The sequence below is a fragment of the Chionomys nivalis genome, chromosome 3 (genome assembly GCF_950005125.1).
Source record: "Chionomys nivalis chromosome 3, mChiNiv1.1, whole genome shotgun sequence".
NCBI lineage: Eukaryota > Metazoa > Chordata > Mammalia > Rodentia > Cricetidae > Chionomys > Chionomys nivalis.
Genome location: NC_080088.1, coordinates 119,644,690 through 119,666,911, shown reverse-complemented (window position 1 = coordinate 119,666,911; position 22,222 = coordinate 119,644,690). Strand labels below are relative to the sequence as shown.

Here is a 22,222-nt window from a genome sequence, read left to right as displayed (position 1 = left end):
GAAATATGTGTGATCCCATAATCTTAGGCGACTGTGAAAGGGTTGTTCGACCTAGAGGGGTCGAGACCCACTGCTTGAAAACCTCTAGTCTAGACAAATGTGACCAGAAGAGACCTATGTTTCCATCGAATCTAGCAACAGATAGGGCAACGACCTAGTATCCCAGCCCCTCTTCCCACCACGCAGACTTTGAACCCTTTTGCCAAAATGGCTCCAGAACTGGGGTGGCTGGTGGTTGGAGTGAGTGAGGAGTGAGGTTATGGCTATTTAGGCGCGAAGAGGCCTTGCTGACCTAAGCCCTTCCATCTCCAACAGCAGACACCATGGTGGTGGCAGTGAATCCTCTGAGCTCTATTCAGGTCATGGCCCTGGGGAGAAGTTCCAGGAAGGTCATAGCTAGGACTGGGTGAGGTTTTGCACATATACAACCCTAGCACTCAGGAGGCCGAGGCAGGGTCCCTGAGAGCCACTAGTTTCCGTCCCCTGCAGTCATTTTCTGTCCTTGGCCTCACTTAGAGGAACTTCAAGAGTCCTCCTGCTTTCAGGGTTTCTATAGAGAGAGAGCCAGTACTCTCGATGGTCCAGGACTCAGCGGGACTCTGCGGGGACATGCAAAACCAAAGTCGCTATGCCTTTCTCAGTGAGCTTCCCAGGACACCATCTGCAACATAGGACAGCTAAACACAATGTCCATCCTACCCTGAAGGAAGATGCTATAATAATGTTTATGAGAGGCTGAGGCAGGGGGATTACCAGTTCAAGGCCAGTTTGGGCTATATAGCAAGGCTCTGTCTCAAAACCAACACAAAATAGTTATGTTGAATTGGCAAAATTCCCCTTGTTTTTAATTTTATTTTTAAATTTTACTTTAAGTGTGTGTGTGTGTGTGTGTTAGGAAGCTGCTCTTGACTCTTCAGGGTCCCTTGTTCATCCAAAGGCAGAAAGGAAGCCTATATCTACCAGAGCACCTGCCATGCTGTGTGTCTTTGAGTAAGTCAGTAGCCTCTCTGGGCTCTTTCTCTACTGCTCAGCCTGGCACTGCGTGCTCCTGCCACTGTAAACAGGAGAAAAGGGCCAGTCTCCATGGACACCCTCCACCCTCTATCAAACCGAATTAGCCTAGTGATTAGTGAGCACTCGGCCAAGGGTTTGGTTATTTTTGAGATGAGACAGGTTCCCCTGGTCTACATACAGATGGAGGAGATAGAGACACCAAGAAGTCAGTCCTGCTCTGAAGGACACACACATCAGGCCTCTGCGGAGGTGTTCACCTCCGGCTCTGGAGTGGTGTGTCCCGGGAGAGGCTGGATAGCAGGAAGTTCCCCATGCAGTTGCTGGGAAGTGACTTCCAAACTTGGGTTTCGATTTCCTAGGCAAGGCTGTGATGGAGGCGGGGCAGCAGGTTTGGTCTCAACTTCCTCTATGGAGTCACACACACACTCTTCCCCCCCCCCCCCCCCCCCCCCCGTAGTGGGGCAGAATCCCCAGTACCTGATCTCCAGGGCCATCCCTCTGCCATTACAGCATTCCTGAGGCCAGCTAGCCACTATGGGAAACTGTCTGGTTGGCGGGTCATCTGCCGGGCCATCTGGGGGGTCACTTGGGGAGTCATCAGCGGGACCATCCTGGAGGTCATCCGATGGGTTATCGGGCGGGTGGCCTGACTTGCCCGCAGTGCCAGCACACAGGCTAAAAGACTTTATCCACGCAAAACTCAAACCCAGTGAAGAATGCCTGAAACTGATAGACCAGGACGTGGATGCCATCTCTGACTTCCTGCGGAGCAGTGAGCTCCCTGTGCGGGGAGTGGCTAAGGTAAGAAGAGCCAGGTTGGAGACCCAGGCTGTTCCCCTCCCCCACCTCCACCCCCCACGGTGATGCTGAGTACTACTCCACACCAGGCCCTGGGGACTGCACTTCCCGAGGTTTTTCTCCCTCTACGGACTCGAAGGCAGACTGTTCAGGGGCCCAAGCTGCAGTCAGGTAGCCTTCTGCCTGGCTACGCCTCTGGCAGGCGGCTGCATCTCTCTGTACCACAGTGTCTGGGTCTGTAGAATGAGATCAGCCTAGACCCCACTTCAGAGTGTTGTGATGGTGAGACACACAGTGTTCCCAGCAGCACAGGGTCCTGCTGTAATCCGTGCTCAGTAAATTAGTGGGGACTGGGTACGTGCATATGCGCATGCGCGCTTTGCTGTACAGCATCTTTGACTCAATCTGTGAGCATTTTGCTTGTGCCGCCGTTTTCATTCTTGTATGGTACTCCAGTGTGCCATGTATTTATCATATTGCAGTTTGCTTTGCCTCTAGTTTGGAGCTAGCATACCGACACGGATGCAAATTAGTGCCAGCAACCCGATTTTAAAATGATGGTGACATTTGGGAATTTCACTGGACTTGACAAATGTTACTGCTTGGAGCTACAGAAAGTCCAGACCTCACTAATGCTGCTTCATTCCCTGCAGGGTGGCTCCTATGGCCGGGAAACAGTCCTAAGAGGCTACTCAGATGGCACCCTTGTTCTCTTCATGGGTCGCTTCCGTAGCTTTCGGGATCAGAAGCAAAACCAACGTGAACTCCTCAGTGTGATTGAACAACGGCTGAAACACCACAAGAAATATTCAAAGTCAGTGAGCCTTGGGCACACCCTTGAAGTCCTACTGTCTGTACAAGGGCAGGAGATACTCTTGAAGGTCCTTCCAGCCTTTGATCCTCTATGTGAGTGCTCCAGGGACTGGGGTGGGGTCCCAAACTTTCTGGGGGTACTGGGGAGCCACTTGAGTCCTACAGGCTGAGGCTGTGACAGACAGACTGGCTATTTCCAAAATGGGGCTTGCAAACCCCTGTCTGAGTCACTGTTCTGTTACTGCCCAAGGCAGCTCTTTAAAAAAAGAAGCATTTGATTGGGGGCTGGCCTACAGACTCAGAGGGTTAGTCCCTCATCATCATGGCGGGAAGCAGACAAGCATAGCACAGGAGCAAGCTGAGAGCTTCATATCCTGATCCACAGGCAGCAGGAAGAAAGAGAGTCACTGGGTCCAGCAACACACCGCCTCTAACAAGGGCACACCTCCTAGTCCTTCCCAAACAATTCAACTGGGGACTGAGCATTCGAACATATGAGCCTCTGGGACTCATCACCACAGCCCCCAAGAGAGAAGAGCCTCCTACCCTGGGCATATTCTATCTAGAACTTCATTCTCATCTCATTTACTTTAGATAAAATGTTCCAAACTCTTTTTATAGGTGAGTGGGTGGATGAGAGTGGATGGCTGGGTGCTCACTAGATGTGTGGATGGGTGGGTGGATGGATGGGTAGAAGTGGGGGATCGATGTATGTGTAAGAGGATGTATGGATGGATGGATGAGTGGACAGATGGGAAATGGGTGGATGTGTGAATGTATGTTTAGATGGGTGGAAGGAAGTGAGGATGTATAGACAGATGGAGAAGTGAATGGATGTAGGGATGGACAGACAGATGAACGGGGAAACAGAAGGACAGGAATGGCTGGTGGCTATGCTGCCAATGGTAGATTCAACTAGTCTGACAGTCCAGGGCTTCTGAGCTAAGGGCTAGAGTGCCTCCATTGTCCACAATTCCGAGGAATTTCTGGGTTACTGCAACTGTGAATGAGCATCACCTGACCATTTTCTGACAAGATGGAGATGTACACACACCCACATGACAGCATTCTCAGGATGATGGCCTGAATCAGAGAGCAATGCAAGCTGCCACCATGGGCCCTTCTCATCTGTTAGGGTTTGAAGCACTTGGTCCCCAGCTGGTGGCACTAATTTGGGAGGGTGTAGACCCTGTAGGAGAAGGGTCCTTGCCACAGGAAGTGGGTGGCCTGGAATTGAGCCTGGAGGGTGGTAACCCCACCCTGCCTCCACTTCCAGTGTGTTTCCTGATCCAAGGAGGAAGCACTCAGCGTCAGCTACTGCAGCCATGTCTTCCCCAGCAGTGACCCAAGAGAAAGCTTTCCCCCACTTCGGTTGCTTCTGTCAGATGTCTCATCCCAGGGACCAGAAAAGTAACTGATACATGACCCCATGGGTCCCTTTGTCACCGACTCTAAGATCAGGGCAGCTAGCTTCCAGGTTTGTTTGGTTGTAGTGGTGTGCCTGCCTCAAAAGAATGGGAGTCAGCAGTGAGAGAGATGTGAGGCTCCATCACTGCAGGAAATTATGGCTTCTCTCTTCTAATGCCCAGGGCCTGGTGGCAGGAGACCAGCCCACCCTCTGCTTCCCTGAGAAGGGAATGCTTCACATGTAGCCCCAGGTGCTACCACCAGGTGGCGGTAGAGCTGAATCTTCCAAATCCCCCCCCCCCCAGCCCTAGCTGTCCTAGACCAGGATGGCCTCAAACTCCCAGAGATCCGCCTGCTTCTGCCTCCCGAGTGCTGGGATCAAAGGTGTGCACCACCAACCCTGGCAACATTTTTTTTATTACAAGGAAGCAATAAATGTTGCTTTCTGAGAAAATAAGACCCTACAGAGGGACTCATAAATTGCTTCCTTTACTATATAAAAATCCAACTAATCTGGTCTACGTGTCCCAAACAGATGAGGTAGGCTGCTGCTGCCGTGGTTTCTTTCCCAAGAACATTTAACCCAAAATTGGCTCCAGTTTATTTAACTTCAGGGCGTTTCTCTCAAGATAATTAACTTGATAGCTGCACAAGAGGTTTATAAGACTTTCATGTTACATCATTGTATAAAGGACTTCAACTGTGCCTGTATACAGTTGACACTCAATAAATGGTAAGGCATGTGCCCAGCTCCTTCCAGGGTGTCCTTCCCAGGGCTGCTTGCCCCAGGCTGTGTACCTAAATATATTTATGAATGGCAGAGCTCAGCAGGCAAGAATGGAAACTAATTGGCTCAGTGCACCTCCACCCTTCCCCACTCCTGCCACCTCGAGGTGTCCCTGAGTCTCTCTGAGAGGTACCGGTAGAAGGCATTCTGTGGTACAGACATCCGCCAGTCGTGCAGACACAGTTGCCTTCGGTATCACTCTGGGGCATCTGTTTCACATGTGTAGTTCACTGCCTCGTGGTCTGTGTGACTCCGCTGACCCTGTCTCAGGTCCACCCCATCCTGCCTTCATGTCAAACTTCCTGTTAGCCTTCATTAACTACCAGGGAGAGTAGCCCCACTGTTAAATAGACATCTCCCCAGCTCCAGCTGACTCAGACCGTCATCAGAGTCGAGCATCCTGCTGTTCTCCGTCAGCAGGCTTTGGTGAGGATTCCAGCTCCCAGATCTATCGGGATCTCAAAAGTTCCATGGATCAAGTAAGAGCAGCGCCCGGCGAGTTTGCAGCCTGCTTCACCACGTTGCAGCAGCGGTTCTTCCAGTGGTATCCCAGGAGAGTGAAGGAACTGATCCTGTTGGTCAAGCACTGGTATCAGGAGGTAATTTATGCCATTGCCTTGTTTCAAGAGGGTCTCAGGCTGGCCTCAAACTCAGGCTGCCTCTGCCTTTCAAATGCTTGGAACAAAGCCATGTGCTACCATACCCCACTGTGTTACCTTTTAATTGAGATCATTCACAGCAAGCAAATTTTAATAATATTAACAACATACTTTCATCTAATTTGATCTCCTCTGCATCCACAAACTAAAATTGAGTATTTTCTCAACCCAAGCACCTAGGGGTCGCACAACTGTGGCCCCAGTACTCAAGCAGTGGACGCAAGAGGATCTAGAGTTTAAGGCTAACCTCAACTATATAGCAAGACACTTAAAAAAAAATAAAATCCAGAGACTGATGAGATGGCTCCGCAGTTAAAAACACATATTGCTCTTCCAGAGGACCCAAGTTCAATTCCCAGCACCCACTTCAGGCATCCCACAACCAGCTTTAACTCCAGGGGGGTCTCACACCTCTAGCCTATGAAGGCACCTGAACTCACACACACAAACACACATAATAAAAAAATATTAGGGTGCTGGAGAGATGGCTCCGTGGTTGAGAGCACTGTCTACTCTTCTATAGGACCTGGGTTCAATTCCCAGCACCCACATGGCAACTCACAGCCATCTATCACTCCAGTCCTAGGGGATCCAATGCCCTCTTCTGGCCACCATAGACACCAGGCACACACATGGTACATGGACAAGAATACAAACAAAACACCCATACATATAAGTGATAAAAATTTGAATATATTAAAATAATTTCTAAATTCCAATAACCATCAGCACAGATGAATCTTATTTAAAAGAATGTGATGTGTGTACACGTGTGTGAGTGCACATGCATGTGTGTATGAGAGTGTGTTCATGTGTGTGTGTGTGCACAAGTGCATGAGAAATAGTGTGTGTGCGCGGGGGGGGGGGGAGAATGTGCCATAGTGTATGTGTGGCAGAGGACAACGTCCAGAAATGAGTTTTCTCCTTCCACTATGTGGGTCCTGGGGATCGAACTCTCTTCATCCTGCCAGCCCCCCACTTATTTTCCAACACTGTAAATGGATCATACAGCACACAGGTGGTCTCTTATTTCACTCTGTGTCTGAGAAATCCAGCCATGTCATTACATAGCAGCAGTTTTCATTCCCTCGTATGTTCCATTCTAGTAACACACCCGTGTTTTCCTCTCCACTGCTGACGGGCCCTTGGGTCATTTCCAGGTCGTGACCTCTGTGACTTGCGTTACTGTGGGTGTCCTCTGATATGTCTTTTGTGAACCTAAGCTCTCATTGTTCTTGGGTAGACATGCAGTAGAATTGCTGGAGGCCCAGACACAGCCCCAGACAGCATGTACGTGTGTGTCTATATTTGCATACGTGGTCTCTGTATGAAATATAGTGGAGCGTACTTATTTAGCTTTAATAAAGAGTGCCAAGTAGATTTTTTTAAACCACTCTACTGGGACTGGAGAGAAGGCTCAGTAAGGAAGGTACACGCTGTGCAGACACGGAAGAGCCGTGTAAAGCCAGGAGTGGCAGCCTGTGTCTGTAACTCCGTGTTCAGGAGGCAGACACAGGTGGATCCCCTGGGCTCACTGGCAGTCATTGCAGCCGATCAGTGAGCCCCAGGTTCAGTGAGAGGCCCTGTTCCAAAACATAAGGTAGAGAGTGACTGAGGGAGACACCTGACCTTGACCTCTGGCCTCCTCACACACACTCACAAGCACAGCTCATACTCACATGCATGCACACACTGACATACATGTTCACACACTCACACTTCTGTACTCACATATTTACTCACACACATTCACATAAACACATTCACGTGCACCCACACTCACACAGCATGTGTTCATGCTCACACACTCATGCACACTCATGCGCGGGCACATACACACGTTCACAATCACACAAACACTCGCACAGTCACACACACACTCACAACACATATACACATACACTCACACCCGCCCAGGCTTACACACTGTGTCACACACTCACACCCCTGTGAGGAGTGTGAACATTCCAGGTGTCCCTTCCATCCCTTCATCAGTGTCTGATGGTACTGACACCTTGACTTCCAGGCACGGGGGTGGCATCGTCTAGGCTCCGGCTTCCTGACAGTCTCGTCTTCTCTCCCAGTGCCAGGAGAAGTGGATGACTTCCTCACCTCCGGGGTTCCCCTACGCCCTGGAGTTGCTCACTGTGTATGCCTGGGAACAGGGCTGCCAAGATGAGGACTTTGACATCGCAGAAGGTGTCAGGACCGTGCTGGGACTCATCAAGCAGTCGTCAGAGCTGTGTGTCTACTGGATAGTCAATTACGGCTTCGAGGATGTAACAGTTCGCAATACTCTTCTGTGCCAACTCAGGTCCCAAAGGTACCCAGCTTCCTATCTCTCCAGCCGCAGGCCAGGGCCCCATTGAGAGTGAGTTCTGAGTCCTTGCTGATATGGAGGAGGGGGGATGAGAATCTGTCTGCAGAGGAGATTCAGTCAGTGCCTTCCACATTCCAACCATGGTCAGGCTTTGCCCCTCAAAGCCTAAGGAAGGGGAGGCGTTCACAGCAAGAACCATGAGATCGAACGTCTCTGGGAAGAGGAGGATGAGGAGTCAGTGTGGCTGGGTACCGCAGAGCCCTCAGCAGCCTCTCCCTTCTGTGTGTGAGCACACGGGCACTCGCATGTGTCTGTACAGATGCACTTGGAGGTCAGAAGTTGACTTCAGGTTTCACTCTCTGCTTATCGTCAAAGGTTCACTTCTTTTATGTGTATGTGTGTTCCCCCCTGTGTATGCCTGTAAACCACATGCACACAGTGCCTATGAAGGCCAGGAGAGGATGTCAGACGCCCCGGAACTGTAGTTACAGATGGTTGTGAGTCACTACGTGAGTGCTGGGACTTGAACCCGGGTCCTCTGCAAGAGAAGTCAGTGCTCTTAACCTCTGAGGGGGTTCTCCAGCCATTCCACATTATTTGTTGAGTCAGGGTCTCTCACCGATGTTCACCAATAGGCTAGACTGGCTCACCAGTGAGCCCCAGGACACACCTGCCTGTGCCTCCCCAGGGCTGGGACTACAAACACACCAGCATCTAGTTCTTATATGGGTCATGAGGGTCCCCAGCTCAGGGCCTTTTTGTAAGGCAGGTACTTGACCCACTGACCCATTTCCCCAGCCCAAATTCTTTATTAAAATTTGTGTGTCTGACCGGGTGGAGGTGGCACACGCTTTTAATCCCAGCACTCCAGAGGCAGAGGCAGGAGGATCTCTGCGAGTTCAAGGCCAGCCTGGTCTACAAGAGCTAGTTCCAGGACGGGCCCCAAAGCTACAGAGAAACCCTGTCTCGAAAAAAAATTGTGCATCTGTGCACCAGAAGAGGATATAGGTGTCCTCTGTGTATTATTCCGAGGCAGGGCTCTCCTCTTTACTCTGGGCTGCAGCTTTCTCAACTAGTCTGGAAGTCAGCAAGCCCCAGAGATCCCCGTGTCTCTACCCCTCAGAGGTGGGACTGAAGTCATGTGCAGGGACACCCATGTTGTTCGTGGGTCCTGAACCCTGGTCCTTATGACTGAGTTCTAAGCAGTCTTAGTTTCTAAACTATCTTCCCAGGTGCTGCTGGTCAGGGGGATGGACTGATGGGGACAGGCTCTCAGGATCTCACTGTACAATCCTGACTGGCCTGGAGCTCACTATGTAGACTAGGCTGGCCTCGAACTCACAGAGATCCACCTGCTTCTGCCTCCCAAGTACTGAGATTAAAGATGTGCGCTACTAAACTCGGCCCTGATTTCTTTTAATCTGATAAAAATTTCTAGACCGGTCATCTTGGATCCAACTGACCCAACCAATAATGTGGGCAAAGACAACGGCTCCTGGCAGCTGCTGACAGAGGCGGCTCAGGCCTGGCTGAACTCTCCCAGCCTGAATGATATGTCACCTGCACAATGCTGGGATGTTCTGGTAAGAGGATGTCCACGCTGGAGAGAGGGTCCTCCTGATGCTGACTTGAGAGAGTGTGTCGTGGCTGCCTGTGTGACTACTGTGACATGTCACACACTCAGTGTGGCTGAAAGCAGCAGAATTCATTTCCCCCACTGTTCTGGATGCTGGGGGTTCAAAGACAAGGAATAGGGGAGGGGTGGACTCTTCCCCGGACAGCTCTGATCCCTGGCTCGGCTTGTGACATCATCACCCTGTCTTTCCCTCCACTGTCACATGTCTGCCCTGTCTTCGCTCCTTTTCCTTGATGTGTGACTGTCTGGGGACCCCACTCCTCCAAGGATAATAGTCATATTTAGCTGGAGCTCACCCTCATGACCCTCTCCTAACAGCTTCTCTAAGTCCATTTCCTATTAGGTCATGATCACAGGTACAACAGGTCCAAATCCCTATATATTTTAGGGAGATACAACTCAACCAACTCTTAGAAGTCACAAAGATGGCTGTGAGGTAGAAAAGGGGGGCTATAAAGAAGGAGGGTTCCCCCAGAAAAGAGATGGGTTTATTTCAGCAAGAGTGAAATCAGGAGGCAGGAGTTGGGGGCAGACAAGGAGCTGAGCCTCCTAGAAGTGTACAGAACTCATGCCTGTGACTCCCAAGCAGACCCTGAGGCCCGGCCCCTGGGTGTGGGGCCAGCAGTGATGCAAATGTAATCTATCTGCCTGTCGGAGGAGGGCATCAAGAGCATTCCCAAACTAGACCAGCTGAGCCTGTCCAAAGGCTGCCTTGTTGGCCTTCGAAGTGGGACAGATGTGCCAATCACACCCCACCTGTGAGAACAGGTGAGGGGCAAACTTCTATCCAAAGTGTGGAGGAAGGGGCCACACTCCCTCTACAGAGCTACCAGACTCTGACAGTGTGGGACCACAGAAGGAAGCAGAGTCTGTGAATGGGGTCGTTCCCCAGGTAGATGCCAAGGACTCCACAATCGCTTCCATGTCCCCAACCCTGGGCTCCATTTTCACCACAGTCTGGTCTTTTACTTCCTTGGGACAACCTCCTTGGTTTCCTTCTGAGTTTTCAAACATCTGTCGCTGCAAGAAAGGATGCACAATGCCTGTGTGAGCTTCATAGACAGGAACTCTGGCACTTGCCATTGTTGGCTGGGTGACATCGCACACACACGCCCTCAGCTTCATCACTACGGTGGTGGCTGCAAGTCACCAGAGTCTCTTGAGGGTGCTTCACTTCCACAACCACTGGACTGCGGTCAAAACCAAATTTAAGTTCATAGTGCTGTCAAACTATAAGACACACACACATACACACACACCATCTTCATATTCTAACAGCCATACCAATAGCACCCCATAGATCCCCCTTCTAACACACAGGCACATGATATATTCAGCTTTCATGTTTCTCCTATACCCTAAAAAATTTTTTAATGTCAGGCAGTGGTGGCACACCCCTTTAATCCCAGCACCCGAGAGGTAGAGGCAAGAGGATCTCTGTGAGTTCCCAGATAGCCAGAATGGTTACACAGAGAAACCATGTCTCAATATATATATTATGTATACAAGTGTTGCCTGAATATATGTTGTGTTATATGTGTATAATACCCACAGAGGCCAGAAAAGGGTATCAGATCCCCTGGAGCTGGAATTACAGACAGCTGTGAGCCACCACCCGGGTGCTGGAAATTGAACCTGGGTCCCCAGACAGTGCACTTAACCAATAAGCCGTCTCTCTAGTCCCTACCACACCTTCTGATCCCTGTGCTCTTCACTAGCCGGGCCTTTCAGACCATGACGTCACCCCTCTCTTGATAGCCCAGGAACCAACACACAAGCAGGAATGAGCATTTCAGGCTTATCACATGTACGCACGCACTCACATGTAAACATATACACTCACATGAACACGCACCTTTGCACCTGGAACCTCACACTCTCACAGGTGCTGTACAATGCCGTCACCTGTGAACATACATCAGCACTCACAACTGCATACACTCACGTTTGCATGCACTCATGTGTGTACATAATGTGCATACTCGCACATGCAAACACTCGTATTCTTGAATATTCATCTATAGCCTCTCATATGTGTGCATTCCCGTGTGTACACTTGCATATGATATAAACTCACATATGCACACGACACATGTACACTCGTGTGCGCATGCCCACCCTGTGCACCATCTGAGCTGTAGGAGCAGAAAGACTGAGTATGCTGTCACTGTCAAGGGGGTCCAAGGGTCACAACATCTAGGGGTGTCCAACCAAGATCAGCTAGCCTGCAAAGCTAAGCCCCCTCTCTTGTTCCCAGACAGCAGCACTGCTCTCTGCCAATACTCTCCAGGAAACTTATCCACTTAGACTTGTCTTCTTCCTCCCTCCCCACTGTTTAAAAAGTGCCCCCTAAATCTATAACCTTATCGTTACAGCAGTGGGCAATCCAAATGCAGTCTCACAGAGCTGGGATGGAGACACTTGAGGCCTCATTCCCTTTTCAAGCTCCTTGACCCTGCCCATGTACCCTAGTTCCTTATCCACCTTCAAAGCCATTAGTCCAACACCCTCCAGGCCCTCCTCTCCGTGTCTGAGCTCACATCTACTTTTCCAAGTTTGACCCTCACACCTGCCTCTTGGAAGGTCTTTGGGGATCTCCTCATGCTGTCCGAGGGTGCCTCCCATGTCTGCATCCCACAACCCCTGCAGAAGGTTCTAGATCTCTCCCAAATAGCCCATGAGGAACCAGGAGAATTTCTGCTTGGAGAGGGGGTGAGCCACATGAGGTAAGGATTGCCCAGAATCTCAAGAACATTTTTAGAGTTTATCTGTGTAAGACAGGAAGGTCTCTGACAGGAAGGTCGCTGCCCACTGTTGGAACAGGCTAGCAGGAGGAGAGAGGTGAGTTTTGGGGTGGCTTCTGGGCAGAGCCCACCAAATCTCTCTCCTCCCCAGCCCACATCACTCTTCATCACCCCAAGCCATTTACTGGACACGTTCATCAAAGACTTCCTCCAGCCCAATGAAAAGTTCTTGGAGCAGATCAGAAAAGCTGTTAACATCATCTGTGAATTCTTCAAAAACAACTGCTTCAAGGACTCAAGCACCAAAGTGCTGAAGGCCGTCAAGGTGAGCGCTGGCCTGTCGCTGTGCCAGCTCTTGGGAGCCAGGGAGACAAGGGTGAGGGCAGGCAGAATCTCACCTTCTCTTTCCTCCATAGGGAGGATCCACTGCTAAAGGCACGGCTCTGAAGAATGGATCAGATGCTGATATCGTAGTGTTTCTCAGCCCCCTGAAGAGTTACGACTCACAAAACAAGGAGCGCACATTGTTCGTCCAGGAAATCCAGAGGCAATTAGAAGTCTTCCGAAAGACCCAGGAGCTGGAGGTGAAGTTTGAGATTTCAAAGTGGACGGCCTCCAGGGTGCTGAGCTTCACCTTGAAATCCAGGAGTCTCAACGAAAGTGTCGACTTTGATGTCCTGCCTGCCTATGATGCACTAGGTAGGAGTCCACAGACCCTAGCTCCTGAGAACATTCTGGAAAACGTGGAGGAAAAGCCAGGGAGGGTTGGATAATTCTCTCCCAGTTCTTGCCCAGGCCCCCAGCATCTACCTGCAATTCCACTCTCATGTATGCAGTCCAGGCAGCCTCAAGGAGCTGCTGGCTCTGTTCTCCATGGTGTGTGAGGGAAGACACATACAGTTACATACAGATCATAGATAACATCCCTTCATTTCCTCTGTGGAGAAGGGAACTAAAGAACAGAATGTGGGGGGATTTGTGAGGTAAGAGACAGGAAATTGGGTGAAGAAAACTCCTCCTCAGAAAGCCCATTCACAGGTGAGAGACACAGAAATATATGGATGAATGAAAGATCTCAAAGTAGGCTGGGGAGATGGCTCCGCGGTAGGAGTGTTTGCCATTCAGTCATGGGGACCTAAGTTTTATCCCCAGCACCTGTATAAAAAGCCAGGCTCTAGTGGAGGCACACTGGTCACCCCAGTACTGCCTGTGGAGGGGGTGCGGGTGGAGAGAGAAAGGGTCTAGCTGAATCAGATTGAAGTTCAGGGGGAGACCCCGTCACAGTGGGATAAGGTGAAGGATGATGCACTAAGACAGCCAGCACCCTCCTTTGGTCTCTCATGGGTGCACGCAGACAGGCACATGCACCCACATTCACAAAGCAACTTAGAGGAAAAGGGTTTGTTTGGCTTACACGTCCAGATCTCAGTCCATCATGGAGGGCCATCACGGAGGGAAGCAGGGCAGAAACTCAAGGAAGGAACTTGAAGCAGAAACCACGGGGGAATGCTGCTTGCTGCCTCACTTATAGGTTTATCTTAGCTAGCTCTTAATCAGTCAAGTGGGCTGGTCCCTGCATCAAAATCAACTTCTCAGATTGACTCTAGACTGCTTCGTGTGTTCTCTCTCTCTCTCTCTCTCTCTCTCTCTCTCTCTCACACACACACACACACACACACACACATTCTCACACCCATGCACATACAGAGGCCAAGATACTATATGTGTGTGTATGTGTGTGTGTGTGTGTATTTCCTATATTAGAATTATGAAGACTATATATCTTCCACATGAAGGTTCTTGGGGCCCAGGGGTAATCAGGGTAAAACATTTGCTTAGCATGTACAAGGCTCTGTGTTCAATGTCACCACCCCAAGGTAAAGCCCCATTGCTTGGGGCTGGAGCTCAGAGGCAGAGTACTTGCCTAGCATGGGGATCCTGGGTTTGACACATCTCTCCCCAACTGCAAACAAAAACCAGCTGTTTTGATTTCTCTCAGATAAGAAACAGGAGTCTATATAGAATGGGCTTCAGACCACTTTTGTCTGTTTGTCTGTTTGCTCTTGAAATAGCAGCTGTGCTAGTCTGCCCCCTATCACTGTGATAAACGCTTACTGGCCAAACTGAGCGGTGGTGGCACACACCTTTAATCCCAGCACTCGGGAGGCAGAGGTAGGCAGATCTCTGTGAGCTCGAGGCCAGTCAGAGCTACACAGAGAAACCCTGTCACAAAACAAACAAAACCAACCACTGACCAAATCATCTTGGGGAGGAAAGGGTTTAGTTCCTCTCACAGATGTGTGAGTCATGGAGGGAAGTCAGGGCTGGAACCTGGCGACAGGAACTGAAGCAGAGGCCATGGAGGAACACTGCTCACTGGCTTGCTCCCTCTAGATTGCTCAGCCTGCTTTCTTATACAACTCAGGACCCCCAGAGGGCTGGGCCCTTCCACATCATTCATCCACTGAGAAAAAGCCCCCACAGATGAGGCCATAGGCCAGTCTGGTGGAGGCAGCTCCTCGGTTGAGACCCCCTCTTCTCAGGTGTGCCTAGCTTTGTGTCAAGTTGACAGAAAACTCACTGTATAGCAACACAGCAAATGTTTTCAGCCTAGCAGGCCGCAGTTTTCCCACTACTCGACTTTGCCATTTCAATCTGAAAACAGCCTTGGGCGATAGATTTACAAACAGGGGCAACTGGGTCCCAGTGAAACTGTATTCACAAAAGTGAGAGGTGGACCAAAGATACCTCAGCAACGGCAGTGTGCGAACGAGCTCAGAACTGACAGGAAGGTCTTTCTCCAACACGGAGAAACATCTAGACCTGTGTTCTGAATCCACTGAGAGCTTGAGGTGGGGCTGGAGCTACCAAAGAGCTGAATTTTTGTCTCTTTTCCTTTTAATTATCTCAAATATAATCAGCCACAGTGGCTGGTGGCTGCCCTAGTGGGTACCACAGGTGTGTGTGCTACTGTGAAATTACCAGCACCCACCAGACCATGGAGTCACTACTGTCTGCATCTTGGATACCCATCAGTAATTCAAATATATATACATGGTTCAAAGGAAGTTCCCCCCAGAATGAAATTGCACTTGTCAATATATATATATATATGTATATGTATATGTATGTATATGTTTGATGGGTTCATTGGCTAAGGGGGGCTTGCTGCTCTTTCAGAGGACCCAAGTTTGATTTCCAGCACTAGAGTCCGGTGGCTCACACCTTGTAACTCCAGCTCCAGGGGACCTGGTTCCTTCTTCTGACCCCTACAGCCTTTCACATGTGCATGTGTGTGAACACATCACACCCATACAAATAAAAATAAAGTTTTTGAGCCAGGCGTTGGTGGCACACACCTTTAATCCCAGCACTCAGGAAGCAGAGACAGGTGGATCTCTGTGAGTTCGAGGCCAACCTGGTCTACAAAGTGAGTTCCAGAACAGCCATGACTACACAGAGAAACCCTGTCTTGGAAAACCACATAAATGAATAAAAAAAGTTTTTTGAAAACCCACAGTTTTGAGGTCTGTAGAGAGTTTGTCTAACATGCCCAAAACCTGGGTTCAACTCCCATACACTGGGCACGGGAGTACTCACCTGTGATCTCAGTAGTCGGAAGGTGGAGTCAGGAGGATCAGAAATTCAAGATCAACTTTGGCTACATAGCAAGTTCAATGCTAACCTTGGCTACATGAAATCCTGTCTCGAAAAAGATTGTTTTTTTTTTTACTCTGTTACTTACCATATACAATAGGACTAACATACACTTTGCTCCCATGTCAGGTCAGCGGCATCCTGGCTTCACCTCCAGACCCGAAGCTTACAAGGATCTCATTGCATTATGTAAATCATCAGGCATCAAGGGAGGAGAGTTTTCCACCTGTTTTACAGAGCTACAGCGCGACTTTATTAAACCCCGACCCACCAAACTGAAGAGTATGATTCGCTTGGTCAAGCACTGGTACAAACAGGTCAGCCAAACCCTGCTTTGACCAATGGTGTTGCTGTTTTACCAGCAAGCTAAGATACCAGTTTGCCAACTGTCCTGAACCCCCAAATCCTCCCGTGCTAGGGGCTGGGCCTCTGTAGGGAAGCTGTTGCTTGTTTAGCCGTGGGTCTTCTAATTGCATTCCGCTACTTGTGTATTAGGTCAGGCCTACAGAGCCTCCTAACATCAGAGCAATGTGTGGCTTGTTCTCACCTCACACTGGTCAAAGAATTCAGGGGCAGCCAAGTTCTCCTGAGAAGCACGGATGGAAGTTAAAGTTGCATGCCACAGGTTACCAGTACAGCTGTATGGACACCATGTTGTCTCTCAGAAGGCAACAGGAAGCTGTGGCTGAGACTCAAATCATCATGACTGGCTGAGGCCTAGGGGACTGGGGAGCTCTGATTTAAATTTCAGCAAGTCACATGACTCCCTCAAGCACCACCCCTCTCCCTCCCCCTCCCCCCACTAGTCCACCTACCTCCCCATCCCACAGCCAATCTTCCTCTGACATGGCAATCCATGGTACAGGGCTCATAGCTAGCCTGCAGAGGGTCCTATCAGCCAGTAGTTACATTGCTGTCCAAACACAGAACACCGTGTGTACCACTCTGCCTGCTGCAGAGTCTAGCAAGCCTGCCTAGGACTCAGGGGCTCCCTCTTTCAAGTTCTGTTTCATACCCCTGTTGCCCGGCTGCAACCCAAGCAGTCCATGAGACACACTGGGCCCCTCTGCCTCGCCAAGGTCACCTGACATCTCCACTCTCCCCATCAGTGTGAAAGGAAAATGAAGCCAAAAGCATCCTTGCCCCCGAAGTACGCCCTGGAGCTTCTCACGGTGTACGCCTGGGAGCAGGGCAGCAGCATGAATGATTTCAACACTGCCGAAGGCTTCCGGACGGTCCTAGACCTGGTCATCAAATACCAGCAGCTCTGCATCTTCTGGACAGTCAACTACAACTTCAAAGATGAGCCGATAAGGACGTTCCTACTGACCCAGATCCAGAAAAAGAGATGCCTGTGCCCCAGTCCCCCACCCTGTTCTGAATTAACCCGATTCCCTTCTGTGCTATTTCTTCCATGACCTGGATTCTTCTCCCCAGGGTCTTGTTCATTCCCAGTGTGAAACTGAGGGAGAAGCTGCCAGAGGAGTGACTCCAGGGAAAAAACCCAACCTCGGGAGTGGGAGGGGCTGGCCAGCCAGAAGGGACTCAGAAGCGGGGGAGGGGGGCAGGCAGAGGGCGCCCTCACTGCTTTCTTTCTTCTGTTATGTGGAAACGTGAAATGTATGCATTAGCCGATCTGAGAGGAGTCTGAGGTGGCAGGATATCCCTGAGAAACAGCATTGCCATTTCCAGGCTCAAGTGCGCATGGAGGCGCACATACCAGTGCTATCCAACTTAGCAATGCTGTACTGTGACATCTTGTGGTTGGGTGAGAGTCTCTTGAAAGGGGTCATCACTACAGTTCACTGTGAGAAGTAAACAACAGCTTTCAGAAGAGTTTTTGGCTTTCAACTACAACAATTCTAGGAAGTTACTTTGACTCAAAGTAGATTCAAATTGCTTGACCTAGGCTGCCAGGATACATTGTGTCTTTGATGGGAACAGAGCCATCTGCAAATGCTGAGGCCAGCAGTCTTGTAAACAGTCTTTTCCTAGTCTCTAACTCTCAACTCTCCTTTAGACCAGTAATCCTGGATCCAGCTGATCCCACAGGCGACGTGGGAGGAGGTGACCGCTGGCATTGGCATCTTCTGGCCAAAGAAGCAAATGAGTGGCTCTCCTCCCTCTGTTTTGAACTGCAAAGCGGAGACTCGTGGCAGAAAGTGCAGCCGTGGAAAGTGCCAGTAAGAGTGCCCTGAAGAATGTGGGTGGCTCTGTCACAAATCCAGTCAGAGGGATTTTCTTGCTATAGTGATTTGGAATTATGAGCCTCCCAAAGAACCAAAAATTGGACTCCAGGAGTTCTTTCCGGGTACCTAAAGACCCAGATAACTGAGAGTTGGGATCGTGAGGCACAGACAAGGGGAAGGATGGGGCATCTGAGGAAGTAATTCAGCAGAGTTCATTTCCCCAGAACCAACATAAATGCAGGGTGGGTGTGGCAACCTCCTTATGATTCCAACCTTGGAAGGCTGACTCAACAGAATCCCCAGAGCAAGCCAGCTAGCAAAGCTAACCATATCAGCTAGCTCTGGGTTTGATTGATAGAGCCTGCCTCAATAAATGAGGTGGAAAAGTGACAGAGAATGAGTCCTCACAGCATCCTGGGGCCTTATACATGTAGACATATGCATGTACATACAGGAAAACATGCATACAAATGACATATGCATGTGTACGCATGCGTACACATGCATGCAATACAGAGAGAGAGAAAAACAAAAACAGAAGAAAAGAGGGCACATAGTAAGTAGATTAGACTAAAAGCTTCATTGATGAATTTTTACACTTTTAAAAACCTAGAATTGTCGTTTGAGGCCAGCCTGGCCTACAAGAGCTAGCTCCAGGACAGGCTCCAAAGTTACAGAGAAACTCTGTCTCAAAAAAACAAACAAACAAAAAACAAAAACCCTAGAATTGTCACATGGTCACCTGTAGCTTTGAAAGTGGCTACCAAGCAAAGGGTAAAATTGTACTATCGAAGGTTGGAATTTCCTCCCCCTCCACCCAAGATACACCAGGCACAGCCTTCCAGGCTCCCCTCCCACAGGCAGGCACACTCCGTTCTTCCTTCTGTGCCTCCTTGGCACTGTTGACTTCCGGGGACAAGGTGAGAAGGCTGTACTGTGCATTGTGAGATGCTGAACACTGTCCCCAGACTCGCCTATGTATTTCCCAGTTGGAACCTGAGACATTGTGTTGTGTCTTCTGGTGAGAGAGAGTTTTGTTGTTGTGTTTCTCAAATAGCTTTTCCAGATTCTTTTCTGGAGACAGGTTCTCACCGTGTGGCCCTGAATGATTTGGAACTCACTCTGCAGACAAGGCTGGCCTCAAACTCACAGAGATTCACCTGCCTGTGCTGGGATTAAAGGCGTCTGCCACCACACCCTTCTTTAAGTCCCCACCCCAACTGTCTTTTTCTCCCCAGGTAGTACAGACCCTAGGAAGCTGCGGAACTCAAATCTACCCCACCGTGGGTATCTGAGTTGGAATCCATCTCTGGGATGAAAATGCTAGATGAAGCCTCTAGAGTCGACTGACCATTGATTTAAAGACTCAGGTCATGTTACAGAAGGGAGCGGGTCCAGTCCTCCCTGGCTGGTCCCACCTCTCCGCACTCCCAGACAACTCTACTTGAAATCAAGACTTCGGATCTGCCCCCCCTCCCACCCCAGGGTCTCACTTTATGGACACCATTCTGTACAAGTGACCTTCAGAGATGCTTGCCCCCAAGCAGCGTGCTGTGTTCCTATTCTATATGTTTTTTCCCTGTTTCCTTCTCTCCACGCCTCTCTTCAGCTCCGGACTCACCGCGTGTCACCAAGGTTGAGCCCCTCCCTTGCCCTTCATTTCCGGCAATCCCATTTAGCTCTCAGACTCTCACTGCGTCTTTGCTGAGCTCTTCCCTCCATCCACAAGTCTTCCCTGCCTGTGTGGATGCAGAGGTGTCCATCCCAGCAGCCAGCCAACCCTCTCCCTCCACCCCTGCTGTTAAAACCCTTTCTCTAGGGGAAATGTAAACAACATGTACCCCTCCTCCTAAGGTCCCGGGACAAACCAAGGTCTGAGGAACCAAAGAGTTCATTGGGCTTACCTGCAGCATGTGGGTGAGGGGTCAATGGCGGGGCTGAGGTGACTCTAACTCGGCTGTACTGGAATGTCCTCACCCACCATGAATGGTGGCTTCCCCTGGGCTGCCTAGAGGGCACCCTGTCCCCTCATCTTTCCCCTTATATCCTCTAACCCCTCCTGGAGTCCACATGTAAATAGTGCAGAGCAGCATACAGCTGGTTGGAACTGGTTGCTGAATTCTCAAGTAAGAGTCCTTAACCTTCCCACGCCCCTCTTCCAAGGGGGAAGAAGAACAGTCAGCAGGCCTTGAGAGCTGCCCTTACCTTCTTGGCTGCCCAGGGCCCTCACCCCAGCATTTCAACTCCATTGGTGCTTAGCCCCATGCATCCTCACGCAAGGTTGTCCCTTCTCTCCCTGGCTCTGTCAGACATGCTGCCGGCCCCTGTACCACTTCTCATCATAGAACCGCAGCACCTAGGGAGTTTACTGCTGTAGGACTCCTTCGTCATCTCTGGATGTAAGCTATGAGGTGACTCAAGTTGGGCCCTGAGAGAGTTTCAAGGGAGGGGCTTGCCCAGGCAGGAACCCCAGGCAAGTGATTAGAGGGCCATAATATGAGACATGGTCCCCTCTGCAGGGAAGGGGTGGGGCTAGAGTTCAATCCTATGACCAATGATGGGACCAGGCACCCCTAAGTGTTGAGATCCCATCAACATCTCTGGATAAGAAGGTTCTAGAAGTTGTCCCATCAATAAACATCCCATTATATCAAGAAGGGTAACATCATGCCTCCGTGGGGACAGATGCTTCTGGGTCCATCACCTCCCTGCACTTCTACACTACATATCATATTTGGCTATTCATTTCTATGCTTTATAATAAACAGTGACCTTGAGTGCATCCTTTCTTCCCTCCTCAAGCTATTCTGATAAATTGTGAACCCAGAAGGGGGTCGATCATGTGTGCAACGCACAGAAATACAGACCTACAAGGAACACAGTGAGAGACTCAGAGGGGACAAAAGGAACTCATTCTCTCCCGTCAATGTCCTTTTAACATCTTGTAGGTAAGTTAAAGTCATGGCGAGCAGAATCAGAGAGAATTCACAGTGACTGGGGAACATGCCATCACTGGCTGTTGCTGGATCTAGGACGCCAGCACTTTCTCAGAATATTGGCAATTGATGATTATGAACAAGAAGTAATTAAACCCGGGCTAGGGCTGGAGAGATGGCTCAGTGGTTAAGAGCACTGTTTGTTCTTCCATAAGTCCTGAGTTCAATTCCCAGCAACCACATGGTGGCTCCAAACCATCTGTAATGAGATCTGGCGCCCTCCTCTGGCATGTGGGTATACATGGAGGCAGAAAGTTGTATACATAATAAATAAATATATCTTTTTAAAAAAAAAAAAATTAAACCCGGGCTCACCTGTGCAATCATGTCAAGATAACTAGTGAGGAAAATGTATTGTTATTAATGATTTTCAGGAAGATTTGATTCAGTCAGTGCTGGAATACAAAGTCAGAATCATCACCATTTTGTACCTCTGGCGATGTAATGTTGTAGGAGTGGCTGTCGCTGCATGAACTCATTGGATGCAATGTTGATGGGGACGCTATAGCCTGGGTCTGGATGTCACCTCCCAGCCCACAGCTAATCACATCAATGGGATGGGGTTATTGCTGTTGGAGGTGGGCCCTGGGCTCCATTGCACTCAAACAATAAAAGATAAAAACTAGAAGGGAGATGATCAGTCTTGGCATGTAGTCCACAGCATAAGCCATGTGTTCTTGTGAATTTGACAAAATCGTTTTGGGTACAAGAAACAAAAGAAGGGGCTATGGCAATAGTTCAGTAGGTTAACTGCTTGCTGCACAAACACAAGGACCCAACACCTACATAAATGCAGGGCGTGGCGGCATGCCTGCAACCTGAGAGCCAGAGGGAGGAGACAGGAGGCACTCAAGAACTGTAGCCAGGGCTGGAGAGATGGCTCAGAGGTTAAGAGCACTGACTGTTATTCCAGAGGTCCTGAGTTCAATTCCCAGCAACCACATGGTGGCTCACAACCATCTGTAATGAGGTCTGGTGCCCTCTTCATGTCCAGCAAGCATACAGACAGAACACTGTATACATAATTAATTAATTAATTAATTAATTTTAAAAAAAACTGTAGCCAGCCAGCCCAGCCAAAATAACAAGCTCTGCATTCAATGAAAGCCCTTGTCTCAGAAAAATAAAGTGGGTTCAGTGAGATGGCCTCGCTTGTGAAGGGGCTTGCTACCAAGGCTGATGACCTGAGTTTGACCCCTAGA

At 49.7% G+C, this 22,222-nt stretch overlaps 1 protein-coding gene across 1 annotated transcript; it reads left to right on the top strand.

Annotated features, from left to right (window-relative positions):
- Positions 1-1,548: 1,548 nt before the first annotated feature.
- Oas2 (2'-5'-oligoadenylate synthetase 2) lies at positions 1,549-19,319 on the top strand. Its single transcript, XM_057764753.1, has 11 exons — positions 1,549-1,815; positions 2,466-2,718; positions 5,240-5,418; positions 7,563-7,801; positions 9,237-9,381; positions 12,330-12,503; positions 12,595-12,877; positions 15,965-16,152; positions 16,945-17,189; positions 17,856-18,018; positions 19,263-19,319. The coding sequence occupies exons 1-11, from the start codon at positions 1,549-1,551 to the stop codon at positions 19,317-19,319; spliced, it is 2,193 nt and encodes a 730-aa protein (XP_057620736.1).
- Positions 19,320-22,222: the final 2,903 nt, after the last annotated feature.

What these genes read in the sequence shown, in the direction of transcription:
- Oas2 (XM_057764753.1), top strand. Translation starts at nt 1,549, where the DNA reads ATGGGAAACTGTCTGGTTGGCGGGTCATCTGCCGGGCCATCTGGGGGG. An exon ending in TGCCAACTCAGGTCCCAAAG is followed by an intron (nt 7,802 to 9,236) that starts GTACCCAGCTTC and finishes AAAAATTTCTAG; the next exon opens with ACCGGTCATCTTGGATCCAA. An exon ending in CACAATGCTGGGATGTTCTG is followed by an intron (nt 9,382 to 12,329) that starts GTAAGAGGATGT and finishes TCTCCTCCCCAG; the next exon opens with CCCACATCACTCTTCATCAC.